The sequence below is a fragment of the Ambystoma mexicanum genome, chromosome 4q (assembly GCF_040938575.1).
Source record: "Ambystoma mexicanum isolate Mex_15411 chromosome 4q, UKY_AmexF1_1, whole genome shotgun sequence".
Lineage (NCBI taxonomy): Eukaryota > Metazoa > Chordata > Amphibia > Caudata > Ambystomatidae > Ambystoma > Ambystoma mexicanum.
In genome coordinates this window covers 413,542,687-413,564,084 of record NC_090928.1, presented here as the reverse complement: position 1 = coordinate 413,564,084, position 21,398 = coordinate 413,542,687, and the positions used below count along the sequence as shown (strand labels likewise).

The following is a 21,398-nucleotide window of genomic DNA, read 5'->3' as shown; positions in this document are numbered from 1 at the left end:
TACTCTGCTGCTTATACAATGATTGGGATGAGTATGACGAGTCCCTTAGTATTTGTTATACCTTCTGCATCTTGCACAGCTACTGGGATGGATAGGATGAGTCCCCTGGTATTCGTTATATGTTCTGCGGCTTTCACATTTACTGGGACAAGTATGATGACTTGCTTGGTATTCGTTACACTACTGTTTTTACTGTTAATGAGACAAGTATGATGAGTCTCTTGGTATTCGTGATACTCTGTTTAGTGCCTGCTCGTGGCCCCTCCTGGGTCTACCGCCATTCCTGTTACCTCTAGCTTGTCTGGTTGGTGTCACCAGTTCTTCCTGTGGGGTGTGGATCATGCCGTCTCGAAAAAGGCTTCCAGTGCTTTCCTCTCCTTCTCTGCTTCGGTCTCCGTGGCTCTGCAGAGTATTCTGCTGGATGGTCTAGGCGTTGTCTGACCACACGGTCCACCTCCTTGAGGTCACGCCACCACCTGGTACTGCTTGACACACACACAGGAGTATGCTCCCTGCCGGCTTCTACAGTGCTTGAGGCCCTCTTTGCTCTCCACGTCCTCTCAACCGCAGGCCTCCCGGAATGTCCTGGCTTCTCTCTCCCAGGTTCGGGCTTTCCAGCCTTCACATGCTCAGTCAATACGACTCAAAGGCTAGTCCTTCTTTGCCTTTTATGCATCTGAGCTTGGTTCTCTCCAGCAGAGGATCGTTGTCCTTCTCTTTATCTGGAGTACTCTTTATTACTCCTTAGTTCCCACTCTACACAGTATTATCTGTTTGCCATGGAGGAGTGATCAGCATTACTTTGCCACTCTTCTTCTTCTCATGTGGATCTGTGTTGAATTTTAATACTGGAAGATGTATTACAATAGCAGATAGTGGTTTGTTCAGGATGTGACTTCTGAGGCAGTGTCATGAGGAGAGGGCAATGGAAGTGCTGGTCCAGATGGAAGCGCCATTAGTTCATCCATTACGGCGCTCTATGCAGCATTCTAGTGGTTCTATATGTTGCACTTTATACAGGGTGGCTATGCCCCCTCGGTGCGTTGCAACTGTACTCGTTCCTCGGTACGCTGGTAACTGCTGTTCCAGTGCCTTCCGTGAAGTCCCACGTTCTATGGACTTTCTTCCCAGTATTTTTCCTTCTTTACCGTTCCATGCCTAATCTTCCTTGTTTGCTGTTCCTATGGTTTTTTGCCTTTACTTTCTCTTCTTGTTTCCCCACTTCCGGGTTTCCGTTCCAGTTTTGCTCCAACACTCCACTATTTGGCTCATTGTTTTCGACTCTCTGCCGGCTACTATCCCTTTCTCTCTTCCGGCGCCGTTCGCGGCTCCTCTTCTACGTCTGTGATGGGGTCACTTGCAGTCTTCAAGTATTCCAACAGAATGCAGATGTACCCTAATTCTAATTCCTACTAAACAATTTGGTGAGTACCTCTGGGTATTTGGGGCTTTCTTCTTTACCTGGTCACACGTTAGGACTTTCCTTTTTTGTTTGCACCTCTAATGCCTGTTCACTGCATTTACTGTCCTCCTTATTACCTTACAAGGCAGCCCGATTATTATCTAGTTCCCCTTGCATTCGTTTGCTGCTGCTTTTCCTTACTTGGAACTTCTTCATTAGTACTCTCCTGCTTATTCATTGTATTGATTCCTGCGCTCCTCCAGCAAGAAAATACAAGAGAGGCTTCCACTCTTCTCTGCCTGCTTAAAAGAACCACAGGGGTTTTTTGTACCACTGGCTTTTTCCCCTTCATGGGCTGCGCAGGGAGATTGCCATTTTAGTTGCTGTCTGTCTACCAGCGCAACCATTGTGGCGAGTTTCCGGAACAGACCCTATCTCTTCTCTAAAAAGGGAACTCCGGACCAGACTAAAGAACTTTCTGGATCTGATTTATCCTCCTGCGCATCGGACAACGAAGCACAGGTGAGCTCCACTGCTGACAGGCGGTGATGGTCTGAGGGGCTCATGTGAAAGGGGGAAAGGGAGTCCTTATCCATAAGAGGGGAGTTTCTCCCTGCGAGGTCCCACTGACTGCCACCCCTAGAAGGAATGTTAGATAGTGGGCTCACCTTCCTAGCCCTCACAGGGAAGGCCCCCCCTCTGGGAAGAAGTGATGAGATCCGTGAATCGTCCCAATAGGTTGCAATTGTTGTAAATACCTGGTAAAGGAATACTAAGCTATACTGGAGCTGTTGAGGCGACACAGCTTATATAGCTTCATCTAAGTCAGATGTCTTTTGTGGTTTTTACCAAAGGAGTAGCTGTCCTAATCATGAACGACTTGTAGAGTAGATCAAATTATTCCTCTCTTCTGAATTAAGGAGTGGAGTAAGACTGCAGACAGACAGACAGACAGACACACACAAATTTCACCTCCATATCAGGGCTATACAATAATGCCTATGTGGGTGTAAATTAGGTGACAAACTTGCCTTTTGCTCCATATGAGGAAATGGTCATTGTCTTACAGGGCAGTGCTATTAAATAGGTAGCTTTATCACCCCTAAACGTACAGTTCTCAAAGATGTAGCAAACGACCACATACACTTTTCACCCATATTGGGGATCATCAATGTAGCATTCAGAAGGAATGCAGCCATTGATGGCTGATCTCAAATATGGATGCAAGCAGCCCTCCAGATAAGGTGCGTACTAGGCCCTTTTACGCATGAAAATCTTGTAAATACGACAGCATTATTATTTTCCTGTGTACATTTACACACAAGTTTAGAGCAGAGGGCAGTGTAAAGGTGAGGTTACTTGAAAGACACCAGAAAGCTACTTTTGATTTTTATCTGCATGGATGTAATTGCAAGCCAGGGATAAACGCCTCTGAAACAGAATGTATTTCTCGGAAGCTAGAGAAATAATGAAAGGTGTATTCTGCCACAATGCAGAAAGCTGCCGCATCGTAATGATTTCCATACAGCTTTTGCACATGTTGGCTGGATGTCACATTATTTTACTCTCTTGCAAAAGAGAAACGTCATTTTTATTCTCTTAAAATCACATTTACACTCAAAGTTTAAAAATAGGGAGTAAAATACTCCCACCTCAAAATCTTATCTGGAGCACTGGATGCAAGACACCTCAAATTTGGATGCAAGACTGGCCCACTGCCTGACGGAACTGTAAACATATTTTTATATTGGACAAGGAAATATCTATAGTCAAGTCATAAATAGTTTCATTTTGCGCATTTAAGCACCTAAAACAAACATCTGCAGGTGTTCAGTTTAAGAATGATTGCTATAAAACAATGCATACGGATGTGCAACTGTGCAATACTAAAGTACTAACATACATCAATATGTATTCCCAACGATATAAATATACTCATCCTGAAATTTCTATAGATAAAACAAGGAGCGGCAAACATAACAGTAAATTATGGTGTGGATTTGCATGAATTAAGTGCATCTTGTCTGTTACGAACACCTAATTGAACAAAACCATGTTCAGTATGTATACTGGACCGGTCACAAGAAGATTTTCGCCAGCGACAGTGTTGAAGGCTTTCATTGCTACCATTTCACCCAACGTGACAATCTGGTCAGACACTGAAAACCACTTCCGCATCCGAGTTGTTGTTGTCTGTTGCCTGCGACAGAAAGGCAGGAGCCACGCAGTGTTTGGGAGATGTTGCTTTCTGCATGCTGCCCACGACCTATGATAACTAGTGAAGAGTCCCTGCAGTGTGCAGACAGAATCCTTGGGGAAAGGGTTGATGGGTCCTTGGTAGGAACGCCTGTAGGGAACAGATATGCATTTGTGGCTCAATCGAGAAGACAACCAGAAGGGCACCAGCCCAATAGGGATAAAGCACAGGCAGGGTACTCAGATGCAAGGGAGATTGAAGGAGTGTTTCATCCCTTAAACCACAGTATCACTCATCTGAGGAAGATTACGTAGGATTATCTCTCCAAGAAATGCAAAGAAAGAAACCTCACACGATACTGATTCTGGGCACCTAGAAATCCAACATAACACCCTCTGTACTAGTGCCTCCTGGAGAGTGCATAGAAAGAAGGGGAAATCAGAGGAATCAGCAAGTTGTACCTTTCATGAGAACGGGGTAGAAAGAACAAGCAAGGAAGGTGTTTGTCCCTGTATAAACGGAATATCCGGAGGCCAGGGACATTCGCCAAGACTACCTCCTACAGAGGTTGTCTGACAACTTCTCTAACCGACCATAGGAGCCAACAAAATCTGAAAGCCACAGCTTTCCAGACAACCAACACCAGACCATCTCCTGCAAATGTGTCCTTACACAACCAAGCTGAGTGGAAACCCTTAATTGAAGGCACGACAATAGGAATGATTGTTCAAGGTGAACACAGAACAACCCTATATTGATATTGTGTTAAATTAGAAACTAAAATTCAAATGAAAATGCATGCTGTTGTGTGTTAAGCAGAGAATGCTTGGATTTGCTTTGTGGATGACCAAAGCAGCACTTGATAATGAGATTTAATGTTTTTTAAAAAATCATGCAAGAATAAACAAAAATATTTTTCAACAAATAAGTGGAAACAAGCCTCTTCAGAGTGAGTTAGGAGCCACACCAAGCTGATGCCTTTGGGCTGCAGTCCAGGCAGGGCAGCTGAAAGGGAGGACAGAAACTGTGGAGCACTGCTGGCACAACTGATAGACAGCCTGAGACAGTGGCAGACTACGAGGAAGTGAGGAGCGGGATATGCAACTGCTAAACGTTCTATAAAGGACTGCCAAAAGAGTGCCAGCTTGAGAGCAGCTTGAGTCCGCGTGAGGGGCAGAATATGGACAGCACATTGGAAGATAAAGTGCCCAGCTTAAACTGCTGAAAGTGTTGAAGATTTTGAGGACAGCAAAGGGCAATTGACGCAGGACTGCAATGATCTGGGATCCCTCTTGTGTGACCATCGTTGCCATGTCCGGAAGCCTCTCTATGGGAGGTTCTTTTACCCTGGGATTTCCATTGGGAGTGGGGGTGTGAATGGCTTCGATTTAACACTGATTGTGCATAGGAGGGGTGATAGGCCTTCTTTCCCTATGAAAATCCCTTGAATTCCTCCAGAATTGCACCTTATTTTCTGGTGTTCTGTGCAACTTTTTGGTAGGACCCTAAGGGCAAGAGATTCCTGATTTGCCATCTTCCCGACAGTTGAGCAGCTATGTTTAGACTCAAGAGGCATGGAGGTGGGTATAGTCACTGCCCGACTCTTGGAGAAAGAGTTTCTCCAATGCGCCATAAGGGGTTCTATAGCAGGTTGTTGCACGGTTCCTTGAGGCTAGGTCACTAATAACCCAAGACTGGATGATGGAATTCCCTTCCATTATCTCACCCTGCAGCTGGGTATATGGATGGACGCTGTTTACTTTGCCATCATGTACATTTTTTGGAGCGTATATACTTTATTTAAATGCATATTTTTCCTTTTGCTTATTGTCTCCCATTTCCCAAATGCACAACTTTCTTTTAGCACAAAGATGTATGTTCTTACCAATAAAGTTCCACTCCATTTAATCTTTGAAAACTAATTTGTGAAATTCATATATAAGGATTTACTCTAACATTTGAGTATGCATATGGGTTTAAGAATCAATCATCCTATAAACATGTCAACAGGGCCTGCCAAAAAGGGGAATGGTGCCTCAGAAAAAACTCACTTTAGAGAAAAACTCTATGTGAATCATGAATATGATATATGACATGGCATGATAGGGCATTTGTAACGTGCCTATACACAAGTGTTTCAAGGCGTGTCGAGGCAAGGAAGGAGGAACAGAGGGAGGACAGAGACAAGGATCTTACTAGGTCAAGTGACATTGAGATCGCACAAGTGCAGGGGAGGGGAAAAGTGCCAGGGGAGGGGGCAGTGCTGTACATGAGATCAAAACAATAACAAGTGCGGCCAGCAGGTGGCAGGTGCAAGAGTAAGTACAGACAGCAGGTGGCTAAAAGTTCAAGTAGGGGGACTGTAGGGTTACAGATACAGACCCAAGTGGAAGGGTTGCTGGGAGGCAGTGCAGGTGTGCAACTAGGCAGGCAGGGACCTGGGTCCGAAATCAGAGACTAGCCAGGTGACCAGTGCAGTATCAGACAGGAAATCAGCAGGGGAGAGGAAGAGAGAAGGCAGAAGCAAAGAGGAAGGTCTTGAGGTGCTTCCAAAACCAGAGATGGTTCTGACCCTGAGGATGTTGGAAGTGGAGGAGTGAAGAGCTCGAGTAGGACGGTATTTACGAAGAAAGAGTTGGCGCTATTGAGGACCCAGGCCACAGAAGGCCTTGTGGACAATGCAGAGGGTCTTGAACTTAATCCTTGCAACCACTGGAAGCCAATACAGAGATTTCAGTGCTGGAGAGATATGATCCCTGGGCTCGAGGCCAAGGACAAGTCTTGCAGTCCTGTTCTGGATGAGTTGCAGAGGGCGGAGAGTAGAAGCAGGCAGATTTAGAAAGGGGCTGTTGCAGTAGTCCAGCCTAGAAAGAACCAGAGCTCTGGAGATAGTGAGCTTCTGGGGGAAGGAGAGGAAAGGAAGATTACCTCTGAGGAGGCGCAGTTGGTAGTTTGACTTCTTAGAGACGTCAGAGATGTGAGGAGAAAAGGAGAGTGTGGAGTCGAAGATGACCCTGATGTACTTAGCCTCACAGATGGGAGCAGGAAGAGGGCCAAGGGCGACTGCTTCTGAGAATGTGCTTCTGGTTGCTCCTTTCAAGGACCTCTTTATGCCACCAGACTATATAATCCTACAGGGCAGGGAGGAGAAGCCGAACAAGTGGTGCTGTGCTACTGGTAAACATACTATCAAAATGCCTGGCAAGAATTGCTGGTAACAAATGTCAATGAGATGTCAATCTATATTCGGGTACTGCTCAACCATTCAAGGAAGTTGCCCAATGTGCCGCTATGCTCCCTGTAATAGAGTGAAGTTTAACAAGTCCTGGCTGCTGCAAATACCTTTATATTGGATAGTGTGTCCTAATGCCAATGAGCAACTTTCAGAGAACATTTATTGCAGTAGCAACATCTTGTACATGAGGCATGGTGCACAGTATAGTATTGAGGTGAGCTCTGGTTGATACAGAAATCAGAAAGTGAACCAGAAAGGGTAGCGTGTCTAATTGTAACCGTGATAGGAAACATATGGGACAGCTTTCTTTTATCCTTATTTACATCAAACATATTTGCAATTAGAGGCAGTGAGAGCTAAACCACTTTTACTCAGAATTATATTCTTTTTTTGTCACGTGCCAAAGTTGAGATTAGGGTCCAGGTCTTCAACTTCGAAGGTCAGCAAGAGATCAACTAAACCACACACAATAATGTGTATTGATCAAATGATTCAACACTCTTAAAGGCTGTACACTACAAATTCCCTCCTGCCTGATAATTATATAAGGGTAGGTAGTCTAGCATTAAATATTGACAAACAAGCCTACACTACACAGCGCCAATCGGGGATGGCTTCAATATAGAGGGCAGCGACAGAACCACAAACAAATCATGAACAATTCAAATCTTCATTCCATGGTTGCAGGAAGGTAGATTAGTGTACTGTGACTGCAAAACTGCACCAAGAGGCTTAGAGACCCTGAGAGCAGAATGCATATTATGCCTATATGTAGATGTTACAAGCAAGAGTGGCATGACAACAGACACACTTTCCACACAGCACTCTAGGGTTATTTAGGTTTGGTTGGAAAGCAGAAACATTCCACCATAAACACACGGATGGGGCACACAAATTTGGTTCTGCTGACTGCTCTTCAGGTGTACACCTGCAACAAGACATCAAATTATACATGCCACTGTGACATGGTCAGTACCCTGACTGCCACGAGGGGATGGAGACCCCTTTCAGCCTGGGTTGGGAGGCCTACCAGGGTGGAAGCCAGAGCCAGTACTACCCTAGAGGGAGAAGGTGCCAGTTGTGCTGGCCCCACTCCCTGTCCCTTCTTTTTGTCCCTGCCTGTTTAGCACAAGTACCACCTCAAACACCAAAATTGCACAATGCTTACCAGTATGTCTATGTCTCCCCTAGGAAAATATAAGACTTGTTGGGAGAAGAGCAAGAAACTGACCCGGCCAAGAGAGAGAGAAAAGACCTCCAGGCAGCGGATAACCTCAGCAAGCAGAACAACAATCTAAGCTGCCTAGAAGCAACAAGCCCCACCGGCGACTGTACCCAAGAGCCGAGTGTGAAGCGCTTTGTATAACAGAGCTGTGCAGACACCCACCAAGAAAAGACTGTTACCTGCTAATGGGCAGCAAAATGGTCTGGCTGAGCATCCATCATCCTGTGTACGCCAAGAAGCATTTTGTTTGCACTTGGATGTAGACTGCTGGTTATGGTAGAGGGCCGCCATTATTGAAACTTATCAGACCAGAGTATCAGAAAGGGGTGGGAGTTAAGCCCCATTTATACCAGTGGTTGGCTCAAGGAACTAGGTTAGGGAGGTAGCCAATAGAGGGGGAAGCAGGAGGATAAAAAGCAGCAGGACGGTGTGGGTCATTAGGGTGAGGTCAGGGAAGGAGAAGGAGGAACACCCAAAGACCAGGTTGAGGAAGGACAGTGGAGAAGGGATTGGAGCGGAATTACTGAAGGAGTGTGCAAGTTGAGGTATTGGTTAGTGAGATAAAGTTGTACTTGGTTGGGCATCTGCCTGCAAGGTCTGAGGAGTTGCCTGACAGAGTAGGGTGTTCATGCTAAGGCGGGTAGAAGAGTGAAAGGAGGGTGATTGTGAAGAAAGACGTAAGAGGAGAACTAGAGTGGAAAGAGTGGTAGCAGTAGGTTGGAGAGAGGGGTAGCCTTAGAGTGGAGAGAGGGGTAGCGGTAAAGTGGAGGGAGGGGTAGTACTAGAGTGGAGGGAGGGGTAGTACTTGAGTGGAGAGAGGGGTCTTAGTGATGTGGCAAGGAGAGGTAGCAGAGAGGGAAGAGAGTGCCTTTCCAGACAGGACCACGTATCTGATGCCAGAGGGTACCTTCACGGGCTCCCAATAAAACACAGGATAACACACAAGATCTTGACCCTAGCCTACAAATGCTGGACAAACACTGACCCCAAATACCTTATTGAACGCACAAAAGTGAACCAAGGTTCAAGCTTGTTAAATTCGTTGGCACAAGTTTTGACTCCCAGGTACCTAAAAAGCCTGGAATGCTCTTCTGCTGGCAATAAGAACAGCAGGCACCATTTTGGAATTTAAAATAATTGGTCAAATGTCATTTGTTCCACCTTAAACCAGGCTGATTAAACATACCTTACAGATTACGCTTTTCCAGGCACTGACCTCCTAAATTCAGTTTTTCTTGCCCTTGTTTTGTGTTTTTTGTGCACCCTGAAGCCCAAGGCCATGTGGCACCATACAACAATTAAATAATAGTGGTAGAAGGAGAGAGTAATAGCGAAGGGTGGAGATAGACAATGATGAGGAAAGGAGAGGAACATCAGAGGGAGAGCGATAAAAGTTAGAGGGAAAGAGGGGAGACGATGGGTGGAGTAGGAGGTAGAAGGAAGGAGGAGAATAGGGAGAGAGCCAAACAGATGTAGGGAAAGGAGGCAGAGGGGCCACTGTTTTTGAAAGGCACCCATTGTTTGAAATCTACCTTTGGGTCCTTAGGTCAGGGACTGCCTAGATTGTTCCCAGAGAATTTCAGAGAGATAAGGCATTTGCCTCTAGGCTGTCAGCATCAGCTAAACAGCTATTAGATAGAAGATAGTAGGGGTTACTGATCTAGTGACAAGCATGGGGTTGACAGACATCTGGGTAATGGAGGGACTGCCCATCCCCAGCAAAGAGATGGACAACCTTTAGAAAACCTACTGAATGAAACTCAAATAAAAATCTTTCAAATATCTTTGGGAATTGATGCATTCTATGGGGAATACGTGACACGATGTACTGACATATTTGAGAAGCTGTACCAGCTGTGGAGCACAGTGCATTCCCGAATGCTTGCAAATCATGCTGCCGCCAACAACTCGGCCTCATTGGCCTACCAAATGGTACACATAGGCACAGCCACACAATGACTTGTGACGCAGGTGCTTGGGCATGACCAGGGTATAAAGGCGAAGTGCATCTTTTCTTTAGGATTATTTACAATTCATTAAAATTAACATTATTTGGAAACTACTGTTGGAAATCACACCTGATTCTGAGTCAAACTAGAGTGCTGGTGCTGTGGTTGAGTTTGTGGTCACACCTCTCCAGAGGGCCAGACCTATCTGGCATCACAGTGATTGGTAAAAGACTAACAATTATCAAACATAGAAGGAAATATAGTTTTGGCATGCAGATTTCACATTCTGGAACATCTGGAAGACTTACAGAAGATCATGTGGAACAGATGACAATGGCTTAAAAATGTACACATATGTTAGAAATAAATAGGATCCTGCACAGGGATATTGAATAGCTCATTCGTGCACAACTTTGCAGGCAAGCACCCATTTCTCACCTGTTGGACTATCAGCGCTTTTTCTTCTTCCACTGTCCTCGAGGTCCATGGAAGAGGTATCGTCTTCTGCTTTTATACACACTGAAACAACTGATAGATAACCATATCATGTTACTAATCTGCACATGTTCTCACAATACTAAAACAGATGGAATATTCACAAATCCACAATAATTGTTCTCCAAAGGTACGGAGAGTCTGCAAAGCAATGTGAAATATTAACACTTCCATCTTGCAATCAACTCTGTGCCAAAAAAAACATAGGGCCTTATTTGCCAGTCCCCTGGATCGAGAAAACCTTTGGCAAAACAAGAGTTAAAATGTAATGCCTGTTTTAACACCTATTTTAGTGATCCAAGGGATTTTTTAGGTTTTTGCAGAGAGAGTTGAGGCATGGAACAGGATTTTCATGTCCACCTGTCCCCAAAGCTCTGCCAGCAAAAACCATGTTGGCGTTAAACCAATCCATCCATCTGTTATTACGCACATGCGAAAAGCTGACAGATACCATAGGAATCCATTTTAAATGCCTCCTGCAAATCGTTAATTGCAGGAGGCATTGACACCTTTCCGAAAAAGTAGTAAAAAGTGTTCACCTATAACCACCATGTTTAGAAAGTTTTATTTGCACTACATCTTGGAAAGGATGACCATTGCAGAGGAGACGTAATTGTTCCAAAGTGCAAACGGAGCAGAACTCCCCACCCCATGCAATTACCACTTTGTGAAAAAGAGGTCCATGGAGGCTTACCCCACACACACCGCCAGTTTCCTTATGATTTGCATGCATTAACTCAACAGGAAAGCAATTTGCCCCCTTTGTGTATACTACCCAAACATGACCTTTTTGCCTACAAGTCCTAAAGAGCCAAGACACTTAAAAAAGCAGTTCTTTGATACCATATATATTCAGTGGAAAACACTATTTTGTTTATATCGAACATATAACCATACACCTTTGAAAATCATTAATTCTATGCAAGTAAGGTGAAATATAATCACAGCATTATATTAAAATCGTCATCTACATAGACTGGCAACTTTATTTCAATATCTTTGACACCTTTTACATTTGCTGAATAACAAATTGGAGTCTGGAAATATTCTGTAGGCAATAAAAATAGAAGCGAGAGAAACAAGTAGCCCTTCCTATTGCCCCTGTAAAACAAATGTATCAGATAACGTACCATTTACTGGAATAGATGCTGGAGGACCACTAAACTTGTCAAAAAACGTTCACCATCCAAACTAGGAGTCCAATTATAAATCTGTGTATATTTGCAAGTGAAAGCATAGGACATATACCTTCAATTTGTTTCGATGAAAATGCATATTTCATAAAAACCAGTTTGATCCATAAAAAAAATGGAATGAGTTACAGGGGAGGGACCAGAACCTATTAATTTTACATGTGTCTTCAATAAAGAAAGTAAAGAAATTGGATGATAGATGAGCATGTTTAAAGGATCAATTCTAAAATTAATAACTTAATTAAATGATCCATCCTTAGAAGCCAAGGATGAATCTACACTCCTATTGAAGCTGAGCAGCGAACGTATTGGAGTTCGTTTTGAAGTGTAAATGGAGGGGTTAAAGAGAGGCGTTAACAGTGTTACGCCTGTCTTAACGTCTCCATTGATGCACTGGGGATTTTTATAGCTTTTGTATGGGGTGGAACGGGAGTTATGTTTCCACCTCCCATTTACCCTCCGCCTTCAAAAACAAACTGGTTTTACGCCAGCATGAGATTTTCCTGATGTTGTAAAACCAATGATTTCCCATGAAATACACCTGCTTTTTGCACGAACAAAAATGCAGTTTCCATAGCAAATCATTGTAGTTCACAGTGCAAATGACAAAATGACAAAAATTGTCCAGAGGGGACCCGTTTGCACATAAGTGCAAATGTAAGTGGTTCCCTCCAGGCAATTTATGCTTATTTTGAAAATGAGCTCCACTGTGATTTCTCAGAAGACAATTTGCAATCCTATGTAGGAATACACTAATTATAACTATTTTGAGTGAACTAATGTTCTCTTGAATTTGCAATCTATTAATGAGAGACTTCAGAAATCCTATAGGAGTTATGGACATATTGAGAAGATTTCAAAATGATACAAAAAGGTTTTAGATTAGTGTCCATTAAAAGGGCCTAAAATATACTTAGGAACAGGAATCCTGAAACTCCTGAAACTCTCTTTGGAAAACGTAGATTGTGATTCATCAGCTTTTTTTATTTGCATGGATTTGGGGTCTGTATTTTTAAATAAGAAGATAGTCATGGGTTACCAGATCTGTTGCTGTTGAAGTAGGATTTGGACCTTTCAATAAATAACTGAAAATGAACCTGGTTACTCAGCAACTTAATATATGGACACCAACTTTTTCAAATCTGAATACACATTTATTATTATGGGAGGTAACAAATAATTTAGTGATACATCATTTGCTGGTTTGTTCTATAATAGAAATGGGACATACCCTAATATTTGCTGTAAAATCTTCCTAATTGTTCATCGATCAACACACTTTTTTATAGAACACATTCATCTATGTGGCCTCATAGTCTGCCTTTGTTGGTAGAAGAAATAAAGGCATGCATATTCATCCTTCACCTTTGCCTGCTGTGGCAAGGATTGCATTGCTCATATCAAACAAATAAAGGCATAGTCAGAATTTCTAATCTGCTCAATTTTGTAACTGGACATTGAAATAGCTAGCTTTCTGGAGGAAAATAAACAATTCTAGAATGTGACTGGTTTGCAATTGAAAAGAAAGACAATTCCTTCAAGGTCGGATGTTGTAATGCCCATGGGTTCATAACTTGTGTAGTCTAGAAAAATGTTCTAAAGCAATCTGAGAGCCTTATATATGGCATTAATTGCCTATCCTACTGGGGCCAACAACAAACTGAAGTTGACATCCACAATATTAATTTTGGGACTAGTTCAGTAGGAAGGTATTTTTCTCCATTTTACTGGATGCCTGAAGCCCTTGACAATAAAGCAGGCAACCTTAATTTTATTTACACTCCACATTCAATATACAAATAAGATCTAAATGGAAACCTTAATTAGTAACTTGAAATCATTAAACAAAGGAAACACCTATTGCACAATTGAATATCAGTGCATATATCAGGGCTACTAAACATAGAAAATTGCCTAAAACAGAGAACTTCTATTACATACAGCTCAAATAAGATGTAGTAGCACAAGGCTGCACAAAATAGTCTTAAGCTCCCAAACCACATCAGAGCAGACCAAGATAATATAAAATAAATATGTAGTGACTAAAACAATGACATGATGTGATGTGATTTCCACAGATGAACTTGCTTCAGTGTTAGCTGGGCATTACATTTCAGTTGTGCTGTTCCCCTTGATAATTACTATCAACTCATTTTGAGTTAAGAAGGGAGCAGAAAATAACTTTTTTGAGATTCTCATACTGGCAGTATAATAAAAGCCAAATATATTCTGAAGTTGACAGTTTCTTTAACAAAATATTGATGTGTATGGATACTGTGCCATTACTGTCCCGTTCCCCCTCCTTCTGCACCCTCTATGGTGCTCTCTGTCTCTCCTATCTTCTCTAACTGCTATTCTATCGACTGTCCTTCTCAATAGGTCTGGCAGGGAGAAGTTCAAAAGGGCTATCCTGGTCTCCAACCTAGGCCTCCCTATCGCCGATACCTACACCAGTGCTTCCTCCAGACAAACCCTTACCAATATCCTCTGTCATTTCTTCTCCAGGTCTATGGATCCCCCATATGGTTTCTGTTCCCTCTCCTTTTTCACCCATTAATAGTGGCACCCATTGGGAGGCCCTCCTGGCCCCCTTCCACTGCTCCAAGACCATCATTAATGTTAACCTAAATGGCACGTCCTGGTCCATGGCCCTCAGGCCAACCTCCTCCTTTTTGATAAGATGCTTCCTGTGCCTTATCAACTTCCTTTCTTCTCCTGCTGTCCCCTCTCTTCACTCTCTGGCTCCTCTGACTTCTCCATCCTCGGCCATCTCTACGGCTGTATCTGCTGCGCCTCTGGCAACCCTGTTGCCTCTTTCCTCCGCCACCCCCTTTGGCACCCACCTCCTCTTCCTTGGCTACCTTGCCCTCTCCTCCTTCCTCCTCTGCCCATCCTCGGGTGCCTCCAACACCTCAGCAGGACGTACCCCTGACCTATATCCCTCCACAGAAGTTTTTCAAAGGGGGCAACCAGGTCCACATTGCTACTCTTAACTCTGGCTCAACGGTCAAACACTTCTCTGGCACCTGCAGTCTCCTCGAAGAACTCGACCTAGACGTGGTTCACGGCCAGCTCTGTCACGAGCTTTGACACTCTCCTTCCTGATGGCTTCAAGATCCTCTCCGCGTCCAGAACTAACCGTCCCGGTGGAGGTGTAGCCTTGATCTTCCCGGAGTGGATCCCTGCTTCTATCATTCCTACTCCTCTTTTGAATGCCTGATCTGCCGGCTCTCTTGGCCTTTCTCTCACTGTGGCCACCATCTACCGGCCGCCTGACCAGGTAGCCTCCTTCCTCTTGTAGTGGGCAGACCTCTCCTCCACCTCAGAGACCTTAACATCCACCTGGATGCTTCATGAACTTCTACTGGACTCTTTCGCAACCTCTGCGCATATATATATATATATATATATATATATATATATATATATATATATATATATATCTCTCTCTCTCTCTCTCTCTCTCTCTCTCTCTCTCTCTCTCTCTCTCTCTCTCTCTCTCTCTCTCTCTCTCTCTCTCTCTCTCTCTCTCTCTCTCTCTCTCTCTCTCTCTCTCTCTCTCTCTCTCTCTCTCTCTCTCTCTCTCTCTCTCTCTCTCTCTCTCTCTCTCTCTCTCTCTCTCTCTCTCTCTCTCTCTCTCTCTCTCTCTCTCTCTCTCTCTCTCTCTCTCTCTCTCTCTCTCTCTCTCTCTCTCTCTCTCTCTCTCTCTCTCTCTCTCTCTCTCTCTCTCTCTCTCTCTCTCTCTCTCTCTCTCTCTCTCTCACTCTCACTCTCTCTCATCACATTGTGTACAACAAACACAGAGGGCGCAGAGTTCTAATAAATAAGTACCTCAAAACAGGTTCCTCACAACCCTAGTAAATTCCTCTGACAATATGGTCTGCCGCTTGCTCCAAAAGGCAGTACAGACTCTCTGCCCTCGCCAAGAAGAGAACACACTTTCAAGCCCGCGTCTCTGTGGCATCTAACAACTCGCCCAAACTCTTTAAAATCTGCAAGGAGCTGGCCAACCCTGCTGCAGTCTCTACCTCTCCTTTTCCCTCCCAGGCCCTCTGCACGGCCTTGGCCTCTCATTTCATAACTAAAACTCAGGACATCCTGGCCACCCTCTCTTCTTCCTTTTCCTCTTCCTCTTCCTCTTCCTCCTTCTCCTCCTCCTCCTCCTCTCCCACTCCTGGCCTGCCTGTGGCATCCTCTCCTCCTCCCTTCTCTTCCTTTTCCTTGTTCACCCCTGATGACGTTTCTAGACAAGTCCGATTATGAAAGTCTCATCAAAACAGGTTCTTTCCTGTTCTTCCAGTAGCATCCAGGACCACATCGATAACCTTGCAGCAGCCCTGGCTGATTTCTGCAATCACTCTTTTGCCACTGGAACCTTCCCTTCGCCCCTTAGGCACTCCCTTGTGCACCCCCTTCATAAGAAGCCCTCTGCCGATCCTTCCTCTCTGGCTAACTATCACCCAATCTCTATCACTCCTTTCCTGGGCAACTTCTGGAAAAGTTGGCCATCTCCCAGCTTAATGTTCACGCCAAATCTGTTGGTTGTCTCCATGACACCAGTCTGGCTTCAGAACAGCCAGAAGCACAGTAACTGCTCTCATGAACATCGGTGAAGACCTGCTCTCTAACATTGATTCTAACCTTCCTTCTGTCGTCCTTCTCCTCGATCTTTCTTCTGCTTTTTATATGGTCAACCATGCCATCCTGCTCAACCGCCTTCGTGATAACCTAGGTATCACCGTAACTGCTCTCATGAACATCGGTGAAGACCTGCTCTCTAACATTGATTCTAAACTTCCTTCTGTCGTCCTTCTCCTCGATCTTTCTTCTGCTTTTTATATAGTCAACCATGCCATCCTGGGTATCACCGAACAGGCTCTGGGCTGGCTGACCTCCTTTCTCACTGATCGGCCCTCCTAGGTCCAGCTGGGGTCCTAACTCTATTCCATCTCTCTCTCTACCTGTTGTCTACCCCAGGGGTCAAACTTTTCTCCCTGGCTGTTCAACCAATACCTGGCACCTCTTGCCCACCACATCGCTACTTTCTGTTCCAACTTTCAGTGTTATGCAGATGACACCCAGCTCTCTTTCAGGCTCCCCTCAACTGCCTCTACTCTTCCTCTCATTTCTGAATGTCGGTCCGCAACCCAGGAGTGGTGTGCCGCCAATGATCTCTGCCTTAATGCCAGTACGACTGAGATCCTCCTCATAGGATCGCCAGCTCCCTCCTTTCCATTCTCTCTATGGCTGCCACTCTAGTCCCTCTTCCTTCTCCCACCTGTGAGGCTAAGCAACTTGGTGTCATCTTCGACTCCCCCCTCTCCTTCTCTACTCACAAGTGAAACTATCAGCTTCACCTCCTCAGAGGTATTCTTCCTTTCCTCACCTTCCCCCAGAAGCACACTGTCTCCAGAGCTCTGGTTGTGCTCTAGGCTGGACTGATGCAACAGCATCTTTCTAAATCTTCCTGTTTCTACTCTCTGCCCTCTACAACTTATTCAGAACAGGACTGCGATACTTGTCCTTGGCCTCAAGTCCAGGGATCGTATCTCTCCAGCTCGGAAACCTCTTCACTGGCTCCCAGTGGCTGCAAGGATCAAGGTCAACACCCTTTGCATCGTCCACAAGGCTTTCTGGGGCCTGGGACCGCACTACCTCCACCTCTTCCTAAACACCTTCCTTCTCAAGCGCTCTGCTCATCTACCTCCAACTCTCTGTGGGTCAGTTGCTTTTCCAAGCAGAGAGTTGGGGGGCAAATCTCTTTCTTTGGCTGGGGCCTCCCTCTGCAACAGCCTCCCTGCCTCTCTCAAACTTGAGCAGCACCACCTCCGGTTCCGGAAGCAACTTAAGACCTTCCTCTTTGCTTCTGCTTTCTCTCTTCCTCTCCCATGCTGATTGCCGTCTGGTCCACGCACTGGACTCCTGGCCACCCTCTTAACTTGGGCCCACGTCCTCACATGTCCAGCTGCAACTACATTGCACTGCCGCCTGGCTCTCACAGCACTTGTGGTCTGTATTTGTAATCCTACAGTCGCCTCTCTCTGCACTTAAGAACCACGCATTGGCTGCACTTTCCTTACCTGCACTGAGCCACCAGATGGCTGCACATTTTGATTACCTGCACTTCTCCATTCCACCGGGCCCCTTTTTGGCACTTCTCCCCATCCTCTCCCTGCACTTGCGCGATCTGAATGACACAGATCCTCGCCCACCAAGCTCTGTCAGCCACCCTAGCCCATCCACAGTTCTTTTGTGCTGAGTTGTGCCTGTTTTCGCTTGCCGAAACCACGCTGCCTGGTTTGAAAATGCCACGCGCGATGCGTCATGGAAACGAGGCTTGTTAGGCCCGTCGCCTAGCAACACACAAGTTATTAACCTCGACATCCGCCAGCAGGCGGAAGAGCCGGCCTGTGATGAAGGCTGTGATAAAGGCCCTGTTTGCCCCTGTTCGCCTTGGGACGACGAGTGCAACAGATCTTGCCCCCATTATCCGATTCTAGACTCTCCATCTAGATAAGTACCTCTTAGTTGGACAATCTTCCGGCACCAATGCATGTGAAGCAACGTGACATCTCAACCTCACGTACGACCTGCGGCAACCTCTTCATAGAACCGGCTAAGTACTCTTTGTTATTATCGTGTGCACAGTAATGATCGCGTTTCAACTGCGATTGATGCCCCTACCGCTGCCATATATTGTATGCCACTACCGACGGCCCTAAATGCCTACTCTGCGCTCTCATCTGTGGCCCTCTGATTTGTGATCGCCTTATGGAGTGCGTCCACTCATGCGTCACTCGTGCCCCTGCAAAGGCAACTGGTCTACGCCATAATGTGTAGGCTCAAATATCCCCACACACACACTAAAACTGTGTTGTGCGTTACGTGCCTTGTGATCGGTGAGGTGCTGCCGATGTCCCAGTGTTACATCCAGACCACTCCCTAACTATATAGCATTAAGTGCTTTACTTGTGTATCAACCTTGAGCACTGCACATAAAACCATAATATTACTGTACACTGCACCCAATCGGCCTTGATATCATGTATCTCATCTAGCCCACTCGAATTATCGTGCACTGCTATCAGCCTAGTCAAAGTTTTGTGTACTGCATTAGCCTGATATTGTGTATTGTACTCAGCCTATCCGAATTCTAATCAAAGTATTGTGTACTGCATTAGCCTGCTATTGTGTATTGTACTCAGCCTACCCGAATACTAGCCAAAGTATTGTGTACTGCATTAGCCTGATATTGTGTATTGTACTCCACCTACCCGAATATTATGCATGGGTTCCAACAAAGTCAAATAATTGTGTATTGCATTAGCCTGCCCTGATACCGTTTAGTGCATCTAACTTGCCCTGTTATCACGTACTGTACCCAGCCAATCTCGAAATTGTATACGGCACCCAGTGGGCCCCGATATTTGCTCTATATCCAGCCTACCCTGACATCATGTATTGTATCTAGCCTGCCTGAACACTACGTACTGCATCTAGCCTCTCTAAGTACTGTTTATTGCATCTAGTTCATCTGATATCATGCATTACTTCTAGCCTGCCTTGTCACCATGTACTGCATCTAGCCTACTCTAATTATTGTGTAGTGCATTTAGCAGACCCTAACACTGAATTATCTGAGAAGCCCAGCATACTGGTTACCAAGTATTGCACCTAATCCAACCCAATACTAGTGCTATACTTAGCTTGTCTTGCCCAACACCAACACAGCTCCCAGTCAATAACTAGTGCCTCCCACACCCATGGCGATTCGGGGGAATTCCCGATAGACTCACAGGAGTGCGCCTTCCATTTGGCCTTTAGCCTTGCAGCACTGGCCTTCCACCTTACTCTTAATTATACTCTGCACACTCACGACTACCAGTTCAACAGAATTCAGGTAACTTGTCCCTCAAACTGTTCGGTCTCTTCTCACCGACTCTCAGCCTCACCATGCTTGACATTCACAATATTTCAAATGCACCATGCCTCACCTCCTTTAGAAACGCGAGACTCAGCTCTCGCACCACATCAGGACCTCATGCTCAACATAAGCCACTGAGGCTTAACCAGACTAGCACCACTGTCACATCACCTCCCCTCCCAACTCCGACATACAAGTCTGTTGGTCTTCCGCCACAACTAGAAGGCACCACCATTAAGGGAGCCCTTATTAATGCAAGATCATTAATTGCTCATGCACTAGACATCTCAGACCTGATCACTTCCAATAAATTAGATTTCTTGGCAATCACAGAAACTTGGCTATACCCAGCTGCCGGCACGGCTCTGATGTTAGCAGTCCCAGATGAGTATACTATCTTCCAGACTGACAGAACTACCAAGAAAGGAGGAGGAGTAGCTATCATTGCCAAAAATACCCTAGCCATTAGAGAAAGCGCCAGCATCCAGTTCACATCTGGAGAACTCCTCTCTGTGAAAATCCCGCTCTCAGCAGAACGGACGCTCCTCATCCACACGATCTATAGACCTCCTGGCCAACTTTCTTCCTTTGAGGATGACATAACCGGCCTCCTCTCTCAAAATACAAAACCCAACTCGCAAATCCTACTCCTAGGCGATTTGAACCTAGGCTTCATGACAACCTAGATACCAACGCTCTAGCCATCCAAAATACCCTCTTAGAACTAGGTTTCTACACACTGTAAAGGTAGAACTTTAGATTGGGTAGCAGACTTCAATTGTATTACCCATACTAGCCCATTCACTGTGTGCTTGGTGTGACCATAATGTCATTTCCTTCGAAATCCTTGACTCCAAACCACCATCACCAAAGGATATCCAAGCTCCACCAACATTAACTAGGAATGACCGCCTAATCTCCCTAGAAAGTATTCTCCCTTAATTCAACCCATTAGTCAGCAACAACTGCCTCTGTATTTAGAACCTGCCGCTATGGTAGAACTTTATAATCAGAACCTCTTAGATGCCTTGGACCAACTGGCACCTCTCAAATTAAGGAAAGCGAAACCTTTCGCACACCTTAATAAATGGTTCACTTCCGAGTTGAAATCACTACGTAAAGCAAAAAGAGACGCAAAAGCGTCTTGGGGGAAAAAAACTCCATCTCAAAATAAGGATACATTTATAATCACCTCCACTTCTTATAAAACTGCTATACTAGAAACTAAAAGTTACAGCAATAGAATCTCTAACGCCAACTCTAATACTAAGGAGCTCTTCACCATCCTCAAAGAATTGGAATCTCCTATCACACCACCTGACTCCTGTAAGAAAGACGTCCTTTGGTGTAAATCACATTACTCCAAACTAAAATTAAAACGAAAAGAGCTAGGTTGTCGACTACTGCCAAATTTACTTTTAAAAAAGTAATTTTTTCAATGTATGATCTTATTGATTTTTGTGATATACACATTTTGGTTTTATGATAGTGTGTTGGAAAACAGCATATCGTACAAAGGTTTTACTTTTAACCAACTATACTAATACATTTTTAAAAAATAATACAAATTCTAATCTCCACCCCTATGCTCACCTAATTCATTTATTGCTCATGCCTACACATTGGACTTCTTCTCTAGTCCCTCCTCCCTCTAGACAACATCCTCAACTTTGCTACCTGTACGCTCAACAAATTACCCAGATGTTCCCCCGCTTCTACCTACCAACATCATGATGGTTAGGTCTCCATGTACAACAGCTCCCTCCAAGTTCCTCCAT

At 44.8% G+C, this 21,398-nt stretch overlaps 1 protein-coding gene across 4 annotated transcripts in view; it reads right to left on the bottom strand.

The window, feature by feature from the left end:
• The window catches only part of LOC138467757 (zinc finger protein 2-like), a 1,341,736-nt gene that overhangs the window by 889,819 nt on the left and 430,519 nt on the right, over nt 1–21,398 (bottom strand). For all 4 annotated transcript variants that reach the window (XM_069607988.1, XM_069607987.1, XM_069607989.1 and 1 more), the window contains exon 5: nt 10,447–10,536. In XM_069607988.1, coding sequence (XP_069464089.1) covers nt 10,447–10,536 — 90 coding nt within the window. The remainder of the gene's footprint in view (nt 1–10,446; nt 10,537–21,398) is intronic.